Source organism: Eulemur rufifrons, chromosome 6 (assembly GCF_041146395.1).
Source record: "Eulemur rufifrons isolate Redbay chromosome 6, OSU_ERuf_1, whole genome shotgun sequence".
Lineage (NCBI taxonomy): Eukaryota > Metazoa > Chordata > Mammalia > Primates > Lemuridae > Eulemur > Eulemur rufifrons.
In genome coordinates this window covers 59898624-59919959 of record NC_090988.1, presented here as the reverse complement: position 1 = coordinate 59919959, position 21336 = coordinate 59898624, and the positions used below count along the sequence as shown (strand labels likewise).

Genomic DNA, 21336 nt, shown 5'->3' with positions numbered 1-21336 from the left:
TCTGTGGTGCAAAGAGGCCACAGAAGGGGCTGCTTAGTCTGAAACGTCAGCTTCCTCCATTCTGGCCCTCCCTAAAGGAGCCCTCTGCACGCATGTGCAGGCTCTGACCAGGCAGAACAGGCGAGGGGTTGAGGGGGAGCTCTGCAGGTGCCCTCCACCCACCCTGAGACCTGGGAGGACTCCATTCCTCCACAGCCTTCACCAGTCTGTGGGATACAAGTTTGATCCCAGGGGCTTGAGTTCTAAGCAGTGATCATTAAAAAATACTTAAAGCAGAAAGAATTAGAAATAAAAAGATAAAAACTAAGTACTTCTGGAGACATAATCATGTACATTTATTGCCAGCTTCTACCCTGCAGCAAATGCACAGTGCCTTTTTCCGCACCTTCTGCTCTGCCCTTGGACACCCTGCTGGGAATCGCCTTAGGGCCTGAAGAATTCAGATCAAACGTGAGAATCAACTATTGTCATGAAAGGAGGTTTCACCAAACCCTGAGTCAGTACTGCCAACGGTTCTACTTCCACCAGTGGGCTTCCCACCACAGAGGGTCTGAGGTCCAGGTGGGCTGTGGTGAGGCCCACCTTGCCATGTTTGCCTTCCTTCCCCAGTCTCCAAGGTCAGAGGCTGACTCTGCTCCGAGGACAGGAGCAGCACCGCTAAGGGTGGCCTCTAACGATAACACCATCATCGGAAGCAGCTACACAAATCCCAGGCTCTAAGTGCCACACAATCATCTCACTTTGGGTCAGCACAGCAGGGCCTCACAATCATTTTCTTGAAGTTGAATTTTCAATATTATTGAATTTTTAAACATTTAAGTCCCCAAGCAAACATCTCACTACAGTGAATAAAAAAGAATCCTATCAAACGAGCTGCCATTTCCCTAATGAATGAACACAAAACCATAGTGTTTCGTTATTTCAATAACAATTCAGTATATGGTCAATTCTCTATACCAAAATACTAAAAAATGTTTAACAAGTATTTTTTTTTTTTATTTCATCTTGTTATGGGGGATACAGAATTGCAGGTTACATACGTTGCTCCTGTACCGCCTTTCCCCCCAAGTCAGAGCTCCAGGCGTGTCTGTTCCCCAGGTCGTGCACATTGCACCCATCATGAGGTATATATCCCTCCCTTCCCCACGCTCCCTTCCCGAGTCAGCACCTTCAAGTGTTACCGCTCCCCAAACGGTGCGCAATGCACTCATTGTGTAGGCATACCCCCATCCCCTCCCCCACCCCCCACCTCAGTCTGATATGCAATTGGTGTCGTTCCCTAACAAGTATTTTTGAAGGAAAAAAAGACTATTTCATTATCATTGAGCATGCTTTTCACCTCAGTGGTTTTTTTTTAAAAAAAAAAACCTGTTAATAACACGAATTTTTTTAAAGCGCTAACCAAACTTTTTTTCTTTATTTGGATGGGTCCTAAATACCCATTTTCAGATTTCTCTTCAAAAGTTTGAACATCTTCATTTTTAAAAATACTATTAAAACAAGCACTTGGAATTTGTTACACTGGAACTTGACCTATATTTCTGAGTCTAACCGGAAGATGAAAATTCAAATGTAACATAACCTGAGTCAGTGACCGGACTGATGTGGAGGTGAGGTGAGCTGAGCTGCACCATTCTGTCCAAGCGCGTTAGTAACCCCATGCTCATGATAGTGCAATTCTGTCTTGCTGATTTCACAAGAAGGCTAGGGATGGAAATGCTCTGGAGGTTGGAAGGAGGCTGCATAAGCCTGGTCACTGAGAAGCAGCCCCCTGTACCAGAGCTGTGCTCCTGGTACAAGCACAAGCCTCTGAGGCCTTCCTGGAGTTTCCTTTCTACTCCTGACAACTGTGGGCAGGCTGGCTCTTTGGGGCTGGTGTTGCTACCTGCTAAATCAATAAATATTTAGCAAACATCTGCTCTGTGCACTGTTTTAGGCTCTAGGCATACACAGTAGTAAGACAGACAAGATTCCCTGCCCTCATGGAGCTTGCATTTTAGAGGGAAGAGACAATGAACAAATAAATTACCATGAAAAGTATCAGCTAGTGATAAGTACTATGCTGAAAATTAAAATATGTTAATGTAACAGAGGACTGTGTGGCTACTTTAGGTTTGGGGATTATAGATGGCCTCTATGGGGAAATGATATTTCAACTGAAAACTAAATGGCAAGAAGGAACCAGCCTTGGGGAAAATCAGGGGCAAGAGCTTTCCAGATAGAGGAGGCAGCAGCAAGCCCGTGTGTGTACTGCAGTCTACTGAGAAGGCAAATGGCACCAGATGAGGCCAGAGAACCAGATGGGCAGATCACACTGAGCTTTGGAATCAGAATGAAGGGTTTGGGTTTAGTTCTGAATATGCTGTGACACTTTTGAATGGATTTAAGCAGAGGAATGAGATGATCTGATTTATATTTTTAAAAGGTAGTTCCGACTACTGTGTGAATGGGTTTTAGGAAGCAGACATGGAGGCAGAGCAGTTAACAGGCTGTTGCAACAGAACAAAAGCAGTCATCCAAGTGGGAGAAGAGGGTGTTGTCTGGATTAGGGTGGCGGTAGTGGAGATGAGAGACATAGAAGGATTCTGGACATGTTTCAGGGGAGAGTCAACAGAATTTGCTTACAGGGCTTGGATGAAAGGGGTGAGGGAAAGATGGCAAAGATGACTTCTAGTTGCCTGAGCAACCAGTAGATGGAGAAGACTAGAGGAGGTTTGGGACATGTGGCAGTTTTTTTGATTTGTGTTTTGAGACAGGATCTTGCTCTGTCTCTGAGGCTAGAGTGCAGTGGCGTCATCATAGCTCACTGTGGCCTCAAACTCCTGAGCTCCAGCGATCCTCCTGCCTCAGCCTCCCAAGCAGCTGGGACGACAGGGGTGCACCACCACGCTTGGCTAGTTTTTCTATTTTTTGTAGAGATGGAGTCTCGCCCTTGCTCAGGCTGGTCTCAAACTCCTGGCCTCAAGTGATCCTCCCACCTCAGCCTCTCAGAGTGCTAGATGTGAGCCACCGTGCCCGGCCTATGGCAATTTTAAAACATGTTTGCAAATTCTATGATGTTCCTTCCATGGAAAGTTGGGGTCTTTGTCCCTCCGCTTGAATCTGGGCTCTGTGACTGTTTGCAGTATTATAGGGTAGCAGTAATTCTTTCCCAGCTTCTGGGCCCGGGCCTTAAGGCACCAGCAGTTTCCACTTCCTCTCCTTAGGATACTCACACTTGGCCCAGTCACAATGCCTTGAGGAAGCCACAGCAGCCTGTGGGGAGGCCATATGGAGAGGATCCGCAGTCCCTCCGCCCACAGGCCAGGCTGAGCTCCCAGGCAGCAGCCAGCAAAACTTGCCAGCTATGAGTGAGCCATCTTGGAAACAGATTCTCCAGCTGCCCCAGCTGATGCTTCATGGAACAGTCCTCGTTGGGCCATACAAAAATTACAGATTTGTGAGCAAAATTAGTGATTATTGTTGTTTTAAGTTACTAGGGTTTGAAGTGATTTCTTATGCAGCAGTATGACACTGGAAAAGGGAAGAAGATTGAGAGTTCTGTCTTGGCCATTCTAGGTTCAAGATGCCTATTAGATGTCCAAGCAGAGAGTTCAAATAGGCAATTGGTTATATGAAGCCCCAGGAAAGGTCAGGGCTGGAATATAAATTTTAATGCGACAGAATAAAGACATGAGACTTATCCCAGGTTAAGGTCACCTGGGAAAAGTATGCAAATAAAAGAAGACCAGGGATCTCTTAATTTTGGGATTTCCTGTATGGGCACAGGAACCAGGACTTTGAGGAGCTACTCACTAAGTAAACATGACAAGGTCAGAGCTGAGCTTCCACCTTCCCTCCCAGAGAGCCAGTTCGTGGGTGAACTCTGAGTGGGAGTGAAATCTGTACATGTCCTTCCTTCTAGCTGTAGATACTGTTTTTTAGCCATTTACTAAAGTGCTACATCTGTGGATTTAGCAACATTTCCCTTGAGTTTCCAATGCTAATGAAAGAGTGTTTGCCTTTTCACACTAACAGATGATTATCTTCACTTGGGAAAATTGCTTCCTCTGAATCATACTCTGAGCTGTTAAGTGTGTTCTCTGTAGGCACTCACTGGATTTAAGTCTGCAGGTGATTTTAAAATGTCACGTGTAACTTGGGAAAGGCAGTGGCTGCACAGCACAAAGCAAGGACTCGCTTGCCCTCGAGCAGATCTTTCAGGAAGATGCACCAGGGCTGTTGCCTGCTGCAGACGGCTGCAGCTGGTGGGCCTGTGTGCTGGGAAACCCAGGGGTCCCATGCCAGGCCCAGCTGCAATCTTCTGAACCCAGAAGAGATGCCTCTTATTAAGACTGTCAGCATCTCTGCTTCTCACACAGCAGGATGGGTCCTGAGAGCCTTTCCCAAGTCTACACTACTTCTAGCCAGCGTTTGGGAGGCAAATGGACGAGCTGAGGCTGGAGTAAAGTGGTTCTTCATCAAGTTGAGGGAGCTGTGTTACATATGGCCCTCCTGCTAGGCAAGCCATCAGCTGCCTCGGATTCCAGGTTCTGGGAGTGGCCAGTAGGGGCCCATCCACAGGAATTTAGAGGCCTTGGTGAAGCTTCCTTTCTGTGACCATCTTCTACTCCAGGGGCTTATGAGCCCAGCTCAGGGGCATCCTAATATTTGTGGTGCCCTGCCTCCATCTCTGGGCATGCCTGATCAGCCTGCGGGGGACCCATCCTCAGGGGCCCATTAACCCAGCAAAGCTGCTCCTATGGATCCATGTCAGTGACACAGCCACAATGACATAACTACTCAGCAGGGAACACTTTCCAGAGAACACAGTAGGATCAAAATACATTTACAAGATGAAACTACTCTAATTCGCAGGCAGGTTGCTTTAGTTGAATAAAAGGATACAAATTAAACCCACCTGCTGAAAACAATGACAGTAATTCGGTATTGCTTGGTTTTCAGAGCATCTCATAAAGGGAATGTGACTACAGACCTTAGTTACTAATAATTCTTGATTATGTACTTGCTCATTCATTTATGCAACATATATTTATTGAGGGCCTACTAAGTGCTAGACATTGTAGGAGCGGGGGATACTGCAGTGAGCAAAATAAAGTCCCTGCCCTTGTGGAATTTAGATTCCAATGAGCAGACAGACTATACACAAATGAACATGTAGTGTAAAGTCAAGTAGTGATGAGTGTTATAAAGAAAATAAAGAAGGGCCAAAGGACAGAGATCCAGGAGGTGGTGGGAGGGACTGCTATCTTAGGTAGTATGGGCTCATCACTGGTGTCATGACTCCAGGCCCCTCCCAGGGGACTGGCTCCTCAAACCACACCTGGCAGCCCTGGCCCTGGCAAGCTCCTTTACCCACCCAGCAAGAACTTGGCATTTCATGTCATGCCAGGCTGACCAATGCACCAAGCTGTGAACAAGCCATTTTGCAATTCCTAGAACAGGTGCCACCTAGTGGTTGTAAAATGGAGTTGACCTGTGTTTCTCCCATTCCACTGCCACTGCCTTGTCACTTAAATGCCCATAATTCAAGACAAAATGTTACCCAAGGGGCATTGGTTTAACAACTGACTGATTGCATGCTGTTTGATACAGCCCTTGGAGTGTATCTTTATCCTTTCTCTCCCTGGCAGAGAAAAACTAATGGCCAAGTGGGAAGCCATTAATTTAGGTCATTTCAAACTATCGATATTGCTTTGAATCATACACACACACACACACACACACACACACACGGCATATTCATTCACTTATTCATTTTCATGGTCCAGGCACCAGGGTAGACTGGATATATTGCCAAGTTAGGAAGAAAAAGGAGTTGAAAGAATGAGGTAAAAAATCCCCGCCAAATTGTAATCTTGTATATTTCACCCTTTGTAGTTTCAGGAGCTACCACACCCCCTGACTTGGATTGTTCTCTGATCCTACATTTTATCCTAGGACTGAAGGATAGCTTTGATCCATAGTTTGGAGTCTGTCTTTTCCTATAAAATGTAAAACGTGGAGATACAAACCTACCTCAAATTTGAGTTTTGGTACTAGTTTTCCCTTACCACATGTGTTGAGGTTGAAAAAAATCAATAGCTGCCAAGCAGAAACCGGAACTGATGCCCCAGGGAGGACAGAGCCCGGTAATGTGTGGCACACCATGCTCAGCTGAAGACCTTTGAGATAAAGAGCATGAGCTTGTGGTGACCCCTGGCCAGGCGGCTGCACTCAGCCCTCTGCAGCCTTGTGGGCATCCCACCATGTGTGACCACAAATTGGTCATCAGTACACAGTGCGTTGCAGCTGCATGTATATGATGCCTGGTCATGGTATAAAAATGTGGACAGTGGAGCACATTGGAACCTTGATATTAGTTCCAGGAGACTTGGCTTGAGGAAGGCAGCTGCTTTTAGCAGCCACATCAGGTGCCTCAACTGGAATTTTGAGTAATGGAGGTACAAGTGTAAGAGGCTTGGTAAACCTTCACTCAGGGCTCCCCATGAGGAACTGGGGTGACTCAAGCAGCATCACTCCCCCCACCCCCAGTATTACTAATGCATTTTTCTGAGAATGCATTCTCTCCATTTATTACAGTGACAGGCACCTGCTCTAAGATTTATGTTTCATAATGCTCGTATTCTCCAAGACCCCCATTATGTCCTCTGCAGTACCTGGATTTGTATCCCAGTTCTGCCACTTATTAGCTATGTGATCTTGTAGAAGTTACTTACTGCTCTGTGCCTCAGTTTCCTCATATAGTAAATATAAATAATTATAGTATCTATCAGATAGAGCTGCCGTGAGAATTAAATGAGTTTATACATGGAACACTCTTAAAACACTGTCTGGCCTGTAGTGAGGGCTCAAGAAATGTTAATTATTATTATTGTCATTATCACCTTTCACTTCTTGACACTTGAGAGCTAAACCCAACATACGTTATTTTATTTTATTTTTTTTTGTGACAGAGTCTCGCTCTGTTACCCTGGCTGGAGTGCAGTGGCGTCATCATAGCTCACTGCAACCTCAAACTCCTAGGCTCAAGCAATCCTCCTGCCTCAGTCTCCTGAGTAGCTGGGACTACATGCACGCACCACCACGCCTGGCTAACTTTTCTATTTTTAGTAGAGACGGGGGTCTCATTCTTGCTCAGGCTGGTCTTGAACTCCTGAGGTCAAGCAATCCTCCTGCCTTGGCCTCCCACAGTGCTAGGATTACAGGTGTAAGCCACCCCGCTTAGCCCCAAGATACATTCTTTAAAGGGGTTCATACTCTTCTGGTTTCTCCCATTTCACCGAAACAGAAAGTTCTTTAGTTACAGGTTTTCTAGTGGGATGTGTTCTGGTGGCAGAAGAGTTAGAGCTTGAAGCAGGAATGAAAGGCCACGTGCCTGATTTGGTTTCTCACATAAGACCTTCTGAAAACCCCTATCCTCCTGAGCCAGGAAGGTGAAATGAACTCTTCCAGTCTCCTAAGACAGCTCTCTCAGGTCAGGAACGGCACACACACATTGGCCTGTCAATCCTTCATCTTTCCTTAGCCCCTGGTACGTGAGGATGGTGACACATCGCCTTGCTGAGCCCAGAATCACACGTTCTCCAGAACTGCCTATTTCAAGTTTGATGCTTCTGGCATGGCAAAGTCCAACTTGACTCCAGGAAGACAGTGCTTAGGGCTGTAGGCAAGTAAAGTCAATGTAGACACTCACTGGAGCAGGATGTGAGTAATTTGCATGACCCCCTGTGGTTAATAGGACAAAGCCCCTTTTTGAGACATGAGGACATAGGCTTTGCCAAGGTGGGTCTGACCACTGTGAAGCATGTACCTGGGAGAAACAGAACTCACAGTGAAATGTGCTGATGGAGTATAGACAGCCTGAAAAGAGAGAATTTCATTTTTAAAAATCATGCATGGGAGAGAAAAAAGCCAGTAATAATACAGTGGAGAAATCAGGCAATATCTTGACCAGATGATCAAAATTAGCATCTCCAATAAAGGACAGATGGACATCACGTGCCTCCAGAAGTGATACCCTGAGGAGAACATAACATCACCTATACGGTACTCAGGCCAAGAATCCATAAGCTCAATCTAAATACAAAGAAAAGTCAAACAATCATAAACTGTGGAATGCCCTATTTAAAAAGGATGAGGGGAGTTGAAAAACAAGTATCTTGCATATCAATGAAATTTAAAGCTTTTGTGCTTCAAAGAATACCATCAAGAAAGTGAAAAGCCAACCCACAGAATGGGGGAGAATTTTTGCAAATCATCTATCTGACAAAGGACTTGTAGCTAAAATATACAAAGAACTCTTGCAATTCAATAAAAAAGACAAATAACTCAATTTAAAAATGGGCAAAGGATTTGAATGGATATTTTTCCAAAGAAGATGAACAAATGGCCAACAAGCACCCGAAAGGATGCTCAACATCATTAGCCATCAGAGAAATGCAAATCAAAACCACAGTGAGATACCCTTTTACCCCCACTAGGATGGCTATAATCAAAAAGACAGATAATAACAAGTGTTGGTGAGGATGCAGAGAAATTGGAACCCTCATAAACTCCTGGTAGAGATGTAGAATGGTGCAGCTGCTTTGGAGAGCAGTCTGTTAATTCCTCAAAGGGTTAAATATAGAGCTACCACGTGGCCCAGCAATTCTACTCCAAGAGAAATTAAAGCATATGTGCACAAAAAGACTTGTACATAAAATTTCATAGCAACATTGGTCATAATAGCTAAAAGGTGGAAACAACGGTCATGTTTTTGAACTGATGAATGGCTAAACAAAATGTGGTATATCCAGATAATGGAATATTATCTCGCCATAATGAAGTATTTATGCATGCTACAATATGGATGACCTTTGAAAATATTATGCTAAGTGAAAGTAACCAGTCACAAAAGACCATACATTGTATGATTCCAGTTATATGAAATGTCCAGAATAGGCAAATCCATAGGGATGGGAAGCATATTACAGGTTGTCTAAGGCTAGAGAATTTGGAAGGAAATGGGGAGTGACTGTTAATGGATATGGAGTTTCTTTGGAGATGATGAAATATTCTAAAACTGATTGTGGTGATGGTTGCAAAGCTCTGTGAATATATTAAAAATCATTGACTTGTATGTTCTAAGTGGGTGAATTGTATGGTATATGAATTATATCACAATAAAAGACTTATTAAAGTGGGAAGGGGAGATTGTATTCTTCAAAAATGTTAGTGTCATAAAGGACAAAGAAAGCTGTGAAAATGTTACAGACGAAAGGAGGCTAAAGAGACCTGACAACCAAATACAATACCTGATGCTAGCCTGGATCGTGTTCTGGAGGAATATGTTGTAAAACAGTGGTCCCCAATCTTTTTGGCACCAGAGACCAGTTTTATGGAAGACAATTTTTCCATGGACCAAGGGCAGAGGGGAGATGGTGAGCAATGGGGAGCTGCTGTAAATACAGATGCAGCTTCAATGGCTCACCTACTGCTCACCTGCTGCTGCACGGCCTGGTTCCTAACAGGCCACGGACTGGTACCAGTCCACGGCCTGGGGGTTGGGGACTGCAGTTATAAAGGACATTATTGGGTCAACTGACATAATTGGAACATGAATAGTAGTTTAGATAAAAGTATTGTTATCAATGTAAACTTATGAAGTTTACATGTGTACTATGGTTATATAAGAGAAAATCCCTATTTTTAGGAAATTCACACAAGTAAGAATTAGTGGTAAAGGGTATGTATGTAACTTATCCTCAGATGGTTCAGAAGAAAAAAATGTGTGTCTCTGTGGGTGTGTATGTGTATTGCAGGAAAGCAGATGATACAGCAAATGGAAGAAAACGTTAATAACAAGTAATTTGGGTAAAGGATATACAGATGTTCTTTGTACTATTTTTCTGTTTGCAACTTTTTGTAAATTTGAAATGTTTTCCAAGTAAAAAGTTTTAAAATAATCATGAGTCTCTCTCTGGGCAGTGTAGAGCTTTGTGAAAATAGGTCAGAGTGAATGCTGGAAGTGTGAATGTGAGTGTGTGGACATGTTTGCACACCTGGGAGTCCACACATTTCCACAGAACGCTTCACTTCTCTGCTGCCATTTGCCCCCAGGCCCTGTGGCTTGCCCAGCAAGGGCCACTGGCCTCTCATTGTCATACCTGAGCAGCATGATCAGTTACTCTGGGGGAGTGAGGTGGAGCCTTTGGTGCTCCTGAGGTAGACAGTGGTTACCAGTGTGAGCCGCCGGGAAGGCTTTCTCTCTGGCTGGTGCTGACATAAAGAGATAGGGAGTGATAGGCCAGGCCCAGGCTTTGGTGGGTTCTGAGAGGCTTGCCATCTTCACAGCTCTCATTTCCATACTGAAGAGTTCTCCACTGGCCTCAGGAAGGACACTCTTTCTCTGGGTTCTCTACCTGTGTTGGAGAGGAGAAGGAAAGAGGAATAACACTCATATTTACTAAAGGCCCACTTTGTGCCAGGCCCTGTGCTTTATATGTTATTTAAACTACATGGAGCCCTGAAAGATGGGTAAACTGAGGTTCAGAGAGTTTCAGTAAGGTGGCCAAGTTGCCACAGCCAGCAAGGGGCAGAACCGGATTCAAAGCTAAGCCTAGACTCCTCCCTCCCTGACTTCCACTAGACACTCAGGCTTCAGATACTGAGATTTGCCTTCTGCATTTGCTTTCTCCTCTTTTGCTGTCTGATTTGAGGTCAAAGCCTGTCCTCATCCCAGGAAATGAAACCAAATCATTGCTGACAGGAATGGATCCAAAAGAGCCAGCTAATGTTGGAAAACACCCGCGGGGCTGCATCAGCCCTGTGTTTTGAGGCCATGGTGATGTTGGGAATCACTCTGAAGGAACAGGATGGAAATATCTCTTATCTTTGCTTTCACCTGCCAACGTAGACACAGTCTTTAGGGCTGGATGCCAGGTTGTGGGCACTGTAGAGCCAGACATTCTGGCACCTGCACAACTGTGTGAAGAAACTTCCTGCTGAAGTGAGTTGAGGTAGTGGTGAGGATACTGGAGGAGGAAGGGGGTTCTGTGGCTGTAAGGATGGGAGTGGTGAGTGAAGAGTGGTCAGGGTGGCCATTCTAACTTCCAGGGTGTGGCTAAGTGCAATATGCATGGGTGGGAAGAGAAAGAGGATGAAAATTTCTTGGCAGTCTCCCCTTCATCCTCTGCTCTTCTCCTCTGCTTTTCTGGCCTCCCAGCCTCAGCATTCATCCTGTATCCCATTCTCAAAGGCCTCCCTGTTAGCTGAAGACCCAAAGGAGAGTTGCTCTGAGAACAGGTTGTAAGTGTACAACCATCAAACAGGAAGAGTCTGCTTACAGGGGCAGTCAGCTCGAAGGAAAGCAGAGCTAAAACACAATGATAATGTCATTTCAGCCCTTGGATCCAGCCATATCTGAAGCCCCTGCTTTAAATTAAGGGCAACAAAAACTTGCATTTTTGCCAGGCATGGTAGCTTATGCCTGTAATCTCAGTACTTTTGGAGGCCAACGCAGGAGGATCACTTGAGGCCAGGAATTCGAGACCATCCTGAGCAATGGTGAGACCCTGAATCTATAAAAAATTTTTTTTAAAAAAATAGGGTGTGGTGATGTGCACTTGTAATCCCAATTACATGGGAGGCTGAGGCAGGAGGATTGCCTGAGCCTAGGAGTTTGAGGTTGCAATGAGCTATGATGACGCCACTGCACTCTAGCCCAGGCAAAATAGAGCAAAACTCTGTCTCAGAAAAAGAAAACATTTGCATTATTACAAAAGAAATTTTCAATTGGGTTTCTGTCACTTGATAAGAAGAATAACACGAATAAAATCCTAATTGCAACAGCACTGGCTTTTCCAGTATGACTTTTGAATATAGATCCTCTACAACAGCCAAGGTAGGATGCAGGGAACTCTAGAATGGAACCACCAAATCTGAAGACATTGAAGAAAGGAGAAGAGCTGGCCAGCCCCTGCCTCAGGAGATGTTCAGGTCTGACTTCCATGTCTGAAGCTCTGTAGGGAGGCCTGGAGGAAGCCTAGGCCAGGCCCAAACCTGAGGGTGCTGCAACCTCCAGGTTTTCCTGAGGCTGTTCCAGGTAATGATAGTAGCTACCTTGTGCTGAGCCTGTGCTACAAGCCAGACAATGTACTATGTATTATTTCATTTAATTCGCATAGCATCCCTGAGAGATAGAGATCCTGGCACCATTTTCTAGATGAGGACCTGAAAGCTCACAGTGGTGAAGTAACTTACTAGTCACATAGCTAGTAAGCAGCAGAGCAGGGATTCAACCCTAGGCTATTGGATTCCAAAACCTGTACTTTTAACAACTTCTACTGTATTATACTTCCTCCAAGATGGGTCACTGGAGCAGGGAGGTTGGCTATATGGAGAATTAATAATCTTTTCTGTTGGTATAATTCTCAAGAGTTTACAAAGCACAATTGTATATGCAATCTCACTACATCCATTTTACAGATATGAAAACTGAGGCTCAGAGGTAGGAAGTGACTTGTTCAAAGTCATTTGGGCTCGTGAATTCGTTGGGCTTCAAAAAGAAAAAGAAATTTTAAAAAGTCATTTGGGAAAACTTGATAAACCACCCAGAGGTAACCCAGTCTGTAGTGTGAAAGCAGCCAGTCTGTAGTCTGCAGATACTCACAGTGTGTGGGCAGGGTGGGGAGGAGCTGGCCTCACCACACTGACCCATGCTTAAGGGCAGTGATGGTATTAGTCTGGCCAAGGAAGGTCTCTGACAGGTGAGGGGACCAACAGGTATTGTGGCCACAGATCCAATTGCAGAACACAAATCCTACTACAGCAAAGAGAGCTCTGAATTCACAAAAAGATTCCCAGTTCCAGCCAGGCCCCATTTCTTTTTCAGCAACATTTGATATGGCCAAATTCCAGTTCAAACTGAGAGAGTCAGCTTCCTGGAGTTCCCAGGGGGGATCTAGCTGTGAAAGGAGCCCCTCTCTTCTATTGAGAGATCCTCAGTAAAAAAGGCTGCAGGACTGAATCTAGTTGCCTGGGGAGTGGGGCTTCCAACTCCTCCCCCAGAGCTTCTACTTACCTGGCTTCCTCCCTAAGGAAAGTAGCTGTCCCAGCCCAAGCCCCAGAGGCCCTCACTGTTGGACCTGTCCTGATGCTTTGCCAAACTCAGAGGCACCTGTCCTAGAGAGACAAGGCAAAGCTGTCTTTCATCGTTTCCTGGGCGACCCTTGCCTGGAGGAGTGACCAGGCAGGGATCCAGGTGATGGGACAGAAGGGGCCAGGGCAGCTAATGTTGTTCACTGCTGGAAGTGTGCCAAGGGACCAGAAGGTGAGCAGCAATCCCACCTGCCCCCTAGATGCCCTGCCCTCTGTGTGTGTGTGTAGGGGGGAAACGGGGGCGGGCAATCAGGGAAGAATCCAGCCCTGGAGCTTCCTTGAAGCCAGGTAAGCAGCCTTCTGGATTTGTTTTCCACAAGCAGTCTGTGCTTTCTGAAATTGGGGCAAATGTTGAAGGCAGAACAGAGGGAAAGAAGCAGGTTCATGAGGTCAAACCCAGCCCATCCACATCTGAGAAGTCTAGGACAGGTTCTGGGGACAGATCCCAGCTCTACCACTTGCTTTCCTTGGGCATGACCCTAACTTTTTGCCATACTTATGCTAGTATTATTTATTGAGAGCCTTCTATGTATCAGGGATTCGATGGTAAGCAAAAAATGAACTCAGTCACCTTCTTGGAGTTTACAATCAGTGGGGCAGACAAATAGTAATCAAACGACCGGTATCCTCCCACACACACACACACACACACACACAGTGAAATGTCCAGGAGAGATTTGTAGTATACAATTAGGGAAAATGCACCCTCTCTGGAAGATCAGAGAAGGCTTTCCCAAGGAAATGGTAATAGAGCTGAGGTCTGAAAGAATATGGTTTCCTGAAGAGGGTAGGAAGGGCAGTGCATACAGAGGGATTGGGAGATTCAAAGGCAGGCCATGTGGCAAGAACAGCTCCAAGGAACAGGAAGAAGCCTCATGGGGCTGAAGTATAGAATAAAGAGGGAGGGTGGGCAGACCATGCAAGAATGGTGTGTCTTTCCTTAAGAGCAATAGGAAGCCTTTTGAGGTGCTCTCAGCAGGGAAGTGAGATGATCACACTTGTAGTTTGAGAGGATTACTCTGGCAGCAGAGAACAATGGGTTGGACGGGAACCAGGGGAGCATTCAGGAGGCTGGTTAGAAAGTATCAGATATTTGCCCCTAAAATGGGGATAATAATCATATCACCTCATAAACTGTTGCCAGGATTCAATGATATACTGCATTTTAAGTGTTTATTCCAGTACCTGGCCCATAGTAAAGGCTCAGGAAGTGTCGTTATTGCTTTTATTGTTGGTTCTCTTCAGGGTGCAGATCTTTCAGATTCATGCCTGTTCTTGTGCGATGGGGTGGAGAAGGTAGTTTTGGTGGTTTACAGGGTAGAAACGTGGTTTGTACCAAGTTACAACATCGGAACCAGAACCCAGGGTGCCTGAAGTCCCTAACAGAATAGCTTGAAAGTATGAATGATTCACGAAGAAAAACGGGTTACAAATACTTCAACAAGGATGCTGGAGAGACAGGCGAAAGCCCTAGCATTTGTTGAGAAAACCGGGTGTTTTTCTGTCGGTGTTCCTAAGAGTAGATGTAGGGCTCGCAGTCGTGTGCGCTCCCCCGGAGGCGGGGACCCTCGCCACTCCCCAACCCCGGGCCGACCTGCGGGCTTCCCACCGGATCTGCTTCCCTTGCTCAGAAGTGCGGGTGCCGGGCTCCAGGAGCCCGGGCAGAGGGTGCTTGGAGGAGGAGGGTCCCCGAAAGGCCGCCTCCTGCCCTCCTGCACCGGTTGTCCTCTCCCCAGTCACGTGGCCCAGTGGGTGGGGACCAACCTGAAGTTGGAGAAATCCTGAGCTTTCGCAACTTCGAAGTGTGCTGCCGGTCCTCCCGTGCCCGGGCTGTGGGCGCGGGCTGCGGGAGGGGCCGCGGAGGTGCGAATCTGGGAAGCCGAGCAGCGGCGCCGGCGGCGGGACTCGCGGCATGGCCCAGCTGTCAGTGATCCCCGGGTCGGTCACGGCTTGGACAGGTGAGCCGGAATCGGGGGTCTAGGGGGGTGCCGACTGCTGGGGCGTGAGAGGCTGCTCGGGCATTGGGCTCTACAGCCCATCCCCGTCCAGGGGATGCGGGACACCCACACGGGAGAGGGCGGTTGGGTTAAGCGACCATGGTGGCCCCTTGGCCCTCCGGGTCAGTACTGCCCGCGCCGTCCGCTCCTCCCTAGCATTATCTCCAAGATGGGCAATGGACGCGGGACGCCGAGCAGCCGCGCGCCGGCTGGGGGCGCTGTGCCGGCCCCGCCCCCCGCGCGCGCACTGGCTGCTCCCCGTGACGTCACGCTCGGCTATAAAAGGCGCGGCGTGCGGTCCTGGCTGGGGCTGCTCGAGGCAGAGGGAGTTGGGGTTTGGCAAGCGCCCGGGCCGCTGGGTCGCGGGCGCCTCAGCGATGTTTTACTCAGGGCTCCTCACCGAGGGCGGCCGCAAGGAGACCGACATGCGGGAGGCAGCGTCGCTGCGACAGCAGCGCCGGATGAAGCAGGCGGTGCAGTTCATCCACAAGGACTCCGCCGACCTGCTGCCCCTGGACGGCCTCAAGAAGCTGGGCTCGTCCAAGGACACGGTGAGCCCCTGCGGCCGCGCCTGCCCCGGCCCTCGGGGACCCGTCACCTTCGCGCCGTGGGGTCTCCCGGGGCCCGACTCTTGCCGCTTTCACTGAGTCACTGTCCGCTGTCTCGCTGTTGTCTGTAAGGGATTCCTCTCCATCCGGCATCCCCCTGCTCGGGTTTCTCTAGGGATTCTGTCGTAGCTTTTCTAGCTTGCGCTCCCTTCGTCCCCGCCGCCTCCCTGCGTGTTTCTCTCCTCCTGTCCAGTACAAAAGAGGGACCCTTCCTTCCCCGTCTTGCCCTCAGGTCTCCTTTCTGTCACTTTATTCTTAATACCAAATTTGTCTGATGGAGCTTGAGCTCGCAGCGAGGGCAGCACCCGTGGCCTCACAGGCTGCGTAGCCGGTCCTGTGACCCAGACAGAGGTGACTCCTAATGGGTGTGTGAGAAGGAAAGAAAGAAGTGAAAAGAGATTTCTTGACAGTCGCCCTATCCAGATGACTTTTGTTGAATCCATTGTTGCACTGTGCAAGATCTACTTCTCCGTTTGGTTTTGGTCTTACCTACTTTTGACCTTCCATCCTGAATGAGGAGAGGAGAGAAGGGGTCGAACGTGAAGGTTACCTGAACCTCAAACATCTCTTCATCGTTGTCACCTCTTCTTGCTTTCCAGCCCCACCCCCAAGGGATAGAGGGAGGAAGCCAGGCTGCTTCAGCTTACTGACCAGCTAATGTGTGTAGTTGGACCTGGGGTTGGCACGGTCTTTTTTCTAACACAATTGTTCTTGGCATTAAGTAAGAGAAGCCCAGGACTGGGGGTCTGAGTTCAAAGACCATACTGCCCTGTCTATGAAATGGGAATGGATGGGTAAGGGTCTCCAGTGTGAAAAACTATATCTGACTGTCATCTCTCAGTCTCTGTAGTGGTGTGGGGCCAAATTTATGTTCAGTGTTGTAGTTTTTTTCTGGAATTTTCTTAAATTTCACAATCAATTTATTTGTTTGGGTAATAATTTATGAAATATGAATTACCTGTATTTTACAAATGAAATAGGTGCTCTGCATAACTTTTCTAGTATTTTTTATTTTGAGCTTTTGGAATGTTTAATTTTGGATGCAGTTGTTGGCTCTGATTCACTGAAATTGCCATTTCTGGCCCCAGGATGGCAATGGAGGGCAGAGGACAGAGCTTCTGCATTCACTTCCTTTTTTTTTTTTTTTAAACAGCTCTAATAATACATAGATACTAATATCAGATTTCCCCTCCCTGCTGTGAGTTACTTATGTGCAAGGGATGTCTATTCCACTTACCTTGTTCTGTTTTTAAAAGATTTTCTTTCTGCACAAGCCACAGGATAGTCGATCTGTTTCATGCTAACCCAGAATGATGGTGAATACATTTCAGTAAATGTGTTCCTACAAAAGAGATAACTCTCTCTTCACTTCTTTCACTTTAAAGCAGTCTAGATTCATTTAGTAAATCAAGTCCAAGTCTTCTGTCCTTCAGGCCAAAATAATCCTAGTTCCCAGAAGCCTCAGAAATCAATAAAGAAGTATTAGGAGAAGAATTAAAATGTGAATTTTTTTCATGCTGGATTTAATATATTGACACTTGGTTGTCCTCGGGTGTCAGGGAGCTTCCTAGTCCTGAAGAACTACTACTGCATCCTTCTTCCAAGGATTCCTTATCCTACCTCATGCTATGTAAGAATTCCATCTGCTTTTCTGACTCCAGTCTGTCTCAGTTGAGCCAGGAAGAGCTGACAACAAAGCATAGGCTGCAAAGAGAAAGGATCCTTAAGAAGCAGTGTATTGCCATAGTTGTGACACACGGTAGTTGACTGTGAAGCTCTGAACCATGCTTTGCACTTTCTGTACCCCATTGTCACGGAGTTGATTTACCTCTTTCACTGTTCTCATACTTGTGCAAGTGATTTCACAGAAGACCAAGAATAGGTCATAGAAACCAAGGCAGACTGAGGTAGGGCCAGGAGAGCTACAGAGCTGGGGTGAGGCAGCATGCTTAAGCTCTCTTGGAACTTATGTTGCAGCCTCAGTACAATCTTAGAAATGATCTTAGAAAAGAAATATGTTCTTATCACTTTACTTTATAAATACATCTGGTAGGATAGACTAGCGTTGACTCCATTTTCTCTCACTACAAGTGAAATTTGGAGGATGCTAAAATTAACTGAATTTTTCTTACTTGAAGTAGTTTATAATATAATCTCAAAAGAAGCAAGACAAGAAAGGGGAGGGGGTGGCACCAGAGTGAGATGGGGGGAAAGGACAAATTCATTTTAATTGACTCTGGGGCTTAAGCTATTGTGAAGATTGTGGGCGGTTTTTCTTCACACTAGTAACCTATATTTGAATTATATTGCTGGGATATCTGAATTATCTACTTTCTACCATGCTGTTTCTGTAATGTTCACTGTTTGATACCACCCTGCCAGCCCTTTTTGGATTGTCAGAGGGCACCCATAGGCGATCAAAGGTGGTCATGTTCTCTTGGACACAGGAAAGTGCCTTTGCCCTATTCCTGTGTATGTGGAGTTGGCTGCTACAAAGTCTGCTGTGGAAATTAATCGTATTTCTTATGTCTGTTTCTCTTGTTCATCCTTTCATCTTGTATTATTTATTCTGTATTAGATTAAGAATTAAAAGCAGAGATGTGAGTAATATTATATATGATTTATTTTAAAAACTTGATAAAACTAGAGAAAAATATCTCTCCATTCTTGGAGTTTTGCCTATCGTAATTTCTCTTGCTTTAGCTACCAGGTTCAGAAAAGTTCTTCTCATTGTGGTAAGGATTTTTTAATTTTTAAAAATAACCTTGTTATGTAATTATAAGCTGTCGTTCCTATATGATACTATTACTGACACATATGCATTAAGTCATATTCTTAACTTGTCTGGCAGTAGAGAGAGTTTTTCTTTCCTACCTATGATTGATTCTACTTTTAGCCAGATGCTTTTGCAGAACTGACTAGAATTAGGAATGAAGGCCAGGGGAAGGATGATAGAACACAATGAAGCAAATTTACCAAAAAATACCTGATTAGAATCTCTGTCAATTAGAGCAGCCCTAGGTGGTACCCTATAGATTAGCCATTCATAATGGCACAAGATATCCAAAATGTCATAGTCTTGGGCTAGACAACTTTGGAGCCTTAGAAGGGGACCATGAAATACCAGTATAACACCAAGATCTGGCACAAACTGAAGATTTGCAGATCTGTAATTGCATCCTAGTTATAGCAAACATTTTTTGAACACTTGCTTATGTTCAGGACACAGTCTTGGGGTAGGACCACAAAGATGAAGATAAAAAAGATTCTCTTTATAAGGAGTTTATAGGTTGGGGGAAGGATAGGACAGATTAGTTAATATATTAAACAGGTATTTATTTAGCACCTACTACATGTCAGGCAGTAATTTAGACATTGGAGATAATAATAGTGAACCAAAACAGAGTTTCTGCATTCATAGAACTTGTATTCTTATATAAGGGGAGGAGGAAGAAAATAAAATCAAGTAAACATATAATATATTAGGTAACAATCAGTGCTGTGGGGAAGATAAATAAGGATAAGAGGAATAGGGAGGGCAGTAGCCAGGATGGGGAAGGGTGGAGCCTTGCTGTCTTATACAGGGTGGCCTGGGAAGGCCTCTCTGATAAGATTACATTTGACAAAATACTATCAGAAATGAGGGAGCAAAGTATCTTGGAGATGAGCGTTCTAGGCAAAAGGAACAGCAAGTGCAAAGGCCTGAGGCATCAATGTGCTTGATATGATTGAAGAACTGTAAGAGGGCCAGTGTGGCTAGAGCAAAATGAGCAAGGGGTGGGCCTGGGGAGGGTGATAGGAGATAATATCAGAGATATAGTGGGAGGCCATTGTGCAGTCATTTGGCTTTTAATCTGAGATGGGAAACCAGTGGAAGATTTTGAGCAGAGGGGTGACATGACATGACTTATTTTATGAAAAGATTACTTAGTCTACTATGTGGTCCCCAACATTTTTGGCCCCAGGGACCAGTTTCATGGAAGACAATTTTTCCACAGACCTGGGGATGGAGGGGATGGTTTGGGGATGATTTAAGTGGATTACATTTATGGTACAGTCAAACCTTTCTGCTAATGATAATCTGTATTTGCAGCCACTCCCCAGCACTAGCATCACTGCCTCAGCTCCACGTCAGTTCATCAGGCATTAGATTCTCATAAGGAGCACACAACCTGGATCCCTTGCATGTGCAGTTTACAGTAGGGTTCGAGCTCCTATGAGAATCTAATGCCACTGATGATCTGACAGGAGGTGGAACTTGTGCAATGATGTGAGTGATGGGGAGCAGTTGTAAGTACAGATGAAGCTTTGTTTGCTTGCCACCTCCTGCTGTGTGGCCTGGTTCCCAACAGGCCATGGACCAGTACCAGTCTGCGGCCTGGGGGTTGGGGACCACAGGTTTAGACTACAGAGGGCAAGAGTTGAAGCAGAAAGACTGATTAGGAGGCTGTTATGCAGTAATCCAGGTGACAGATGTTGGTGCCTTAGAATAGTGTGATAGCTGTGAAGGAGACAAGAAAAGATCATGTTCTGGATAGATTTTGAAGGCAGAACTGACAGATTTAGTTGATTGATTGGATTAAGAGTCTGAAAGAAAAAGTAGTGAAGGATGGCCTCAAAGTTTTTGACCTAGTAATTGAAAGAACAGAGTTATCACTTACTGAAATGGGTAAGACTACAGGGAGAGCAGGTTGGGGAATAGAGAATAAGAATCAAGAGTCTGATTTTTGAACAAGTTTGGAATCTATTAGTTATTTAAATGAAGGTATTGAATTGACAGTTCTACAAGAAGATAAACACCACCACCAGGCAGCCTATGCTAGTTGCCAAGATGTTATAATCAAGAAGTGCTAGAAGAGTTCAGTGGAAGAAGTGATTATTCTGGCCTGCTGTGATGGTAAGGATGGAAACCAACACTCAATTACAACTTCACCATTCCCTGTGAGCCAGCTGACTGTGAGATGGTAAGAGAGAAGGCTGCCTCCAGAGTACACTTTGTAGAACTTCAGAGTAAGAAAAATTTTACAGGTTATCTAGTCTAATTCCCTTGCCCATTGTGAATCCTTTCTAACAAAAATGCAGCCTCCGTGGGCAGCTGAGAAGCCACCATCTCAGACCAATCCACAAAGCAGATAACAATCAGAAGTAACTGTTTTCTCTGAAATAATGTGTCTGTTGGGTCAAAGGCAAAGAAGCAAAACACAGAAGGCCTGGGGGAATGTGTCAGCCTGCCTTAGATAGATTCCCATATGTTTTTGAGCAACTGCAAACCCAAGGACAATCTGTCTGTGTTCCCTTGGGGTAGAATGGATCGTGTGTTGTATATTCAGTTAATAAGCAGAGAAGAAAAGGAACAGATATTAGTGCCCTTTTATATTTCCACAGTCAGGGGTGGAGATATGTATACTGGGTTTGACAGGAGTCCATGTTTATCTACAGACTGTGTATGAGGACTAAAATGGAATAGGATAATTTCAGGCCTTTTGCGGGGGTTGGGGAGAAGAATAGTATCCAGCTTTACTTTTAGGCTATATGTGAGAATTTAAAATACATATACAGTTGACCCTTGAACAATGTGGGGGTTGGGGCAT

The 21336-nt window shown here is 45.6% G+C and overlaps 1 protein-coding gene across 1 annotated transcript in view; it reads left to right on the top strand.

The window, feature by feature from the left end:
* The first annotated feature begins 15052 nt into the window (after window positions 1-15052).
* NRIP3 (nuclear receptor interacting protein 3) overlaps window positions 15053-21336 on the top strand; it is a 33213-nt gene continuing 26929 nt past the window's right edge. Inside the window, exons 1-2 of the mRNA XM_069470560.1 lie at window positions 15053-15098; window positions 15528-15688. Of these exons, the coding sequence (XP_069326661.1) occupies window positions 15053-15098; window positions 15528-15688 (207 nt within the window). The remainder of the gene's footprint in view (window positions 15099-15527; window positions 15689-21336) is intronic.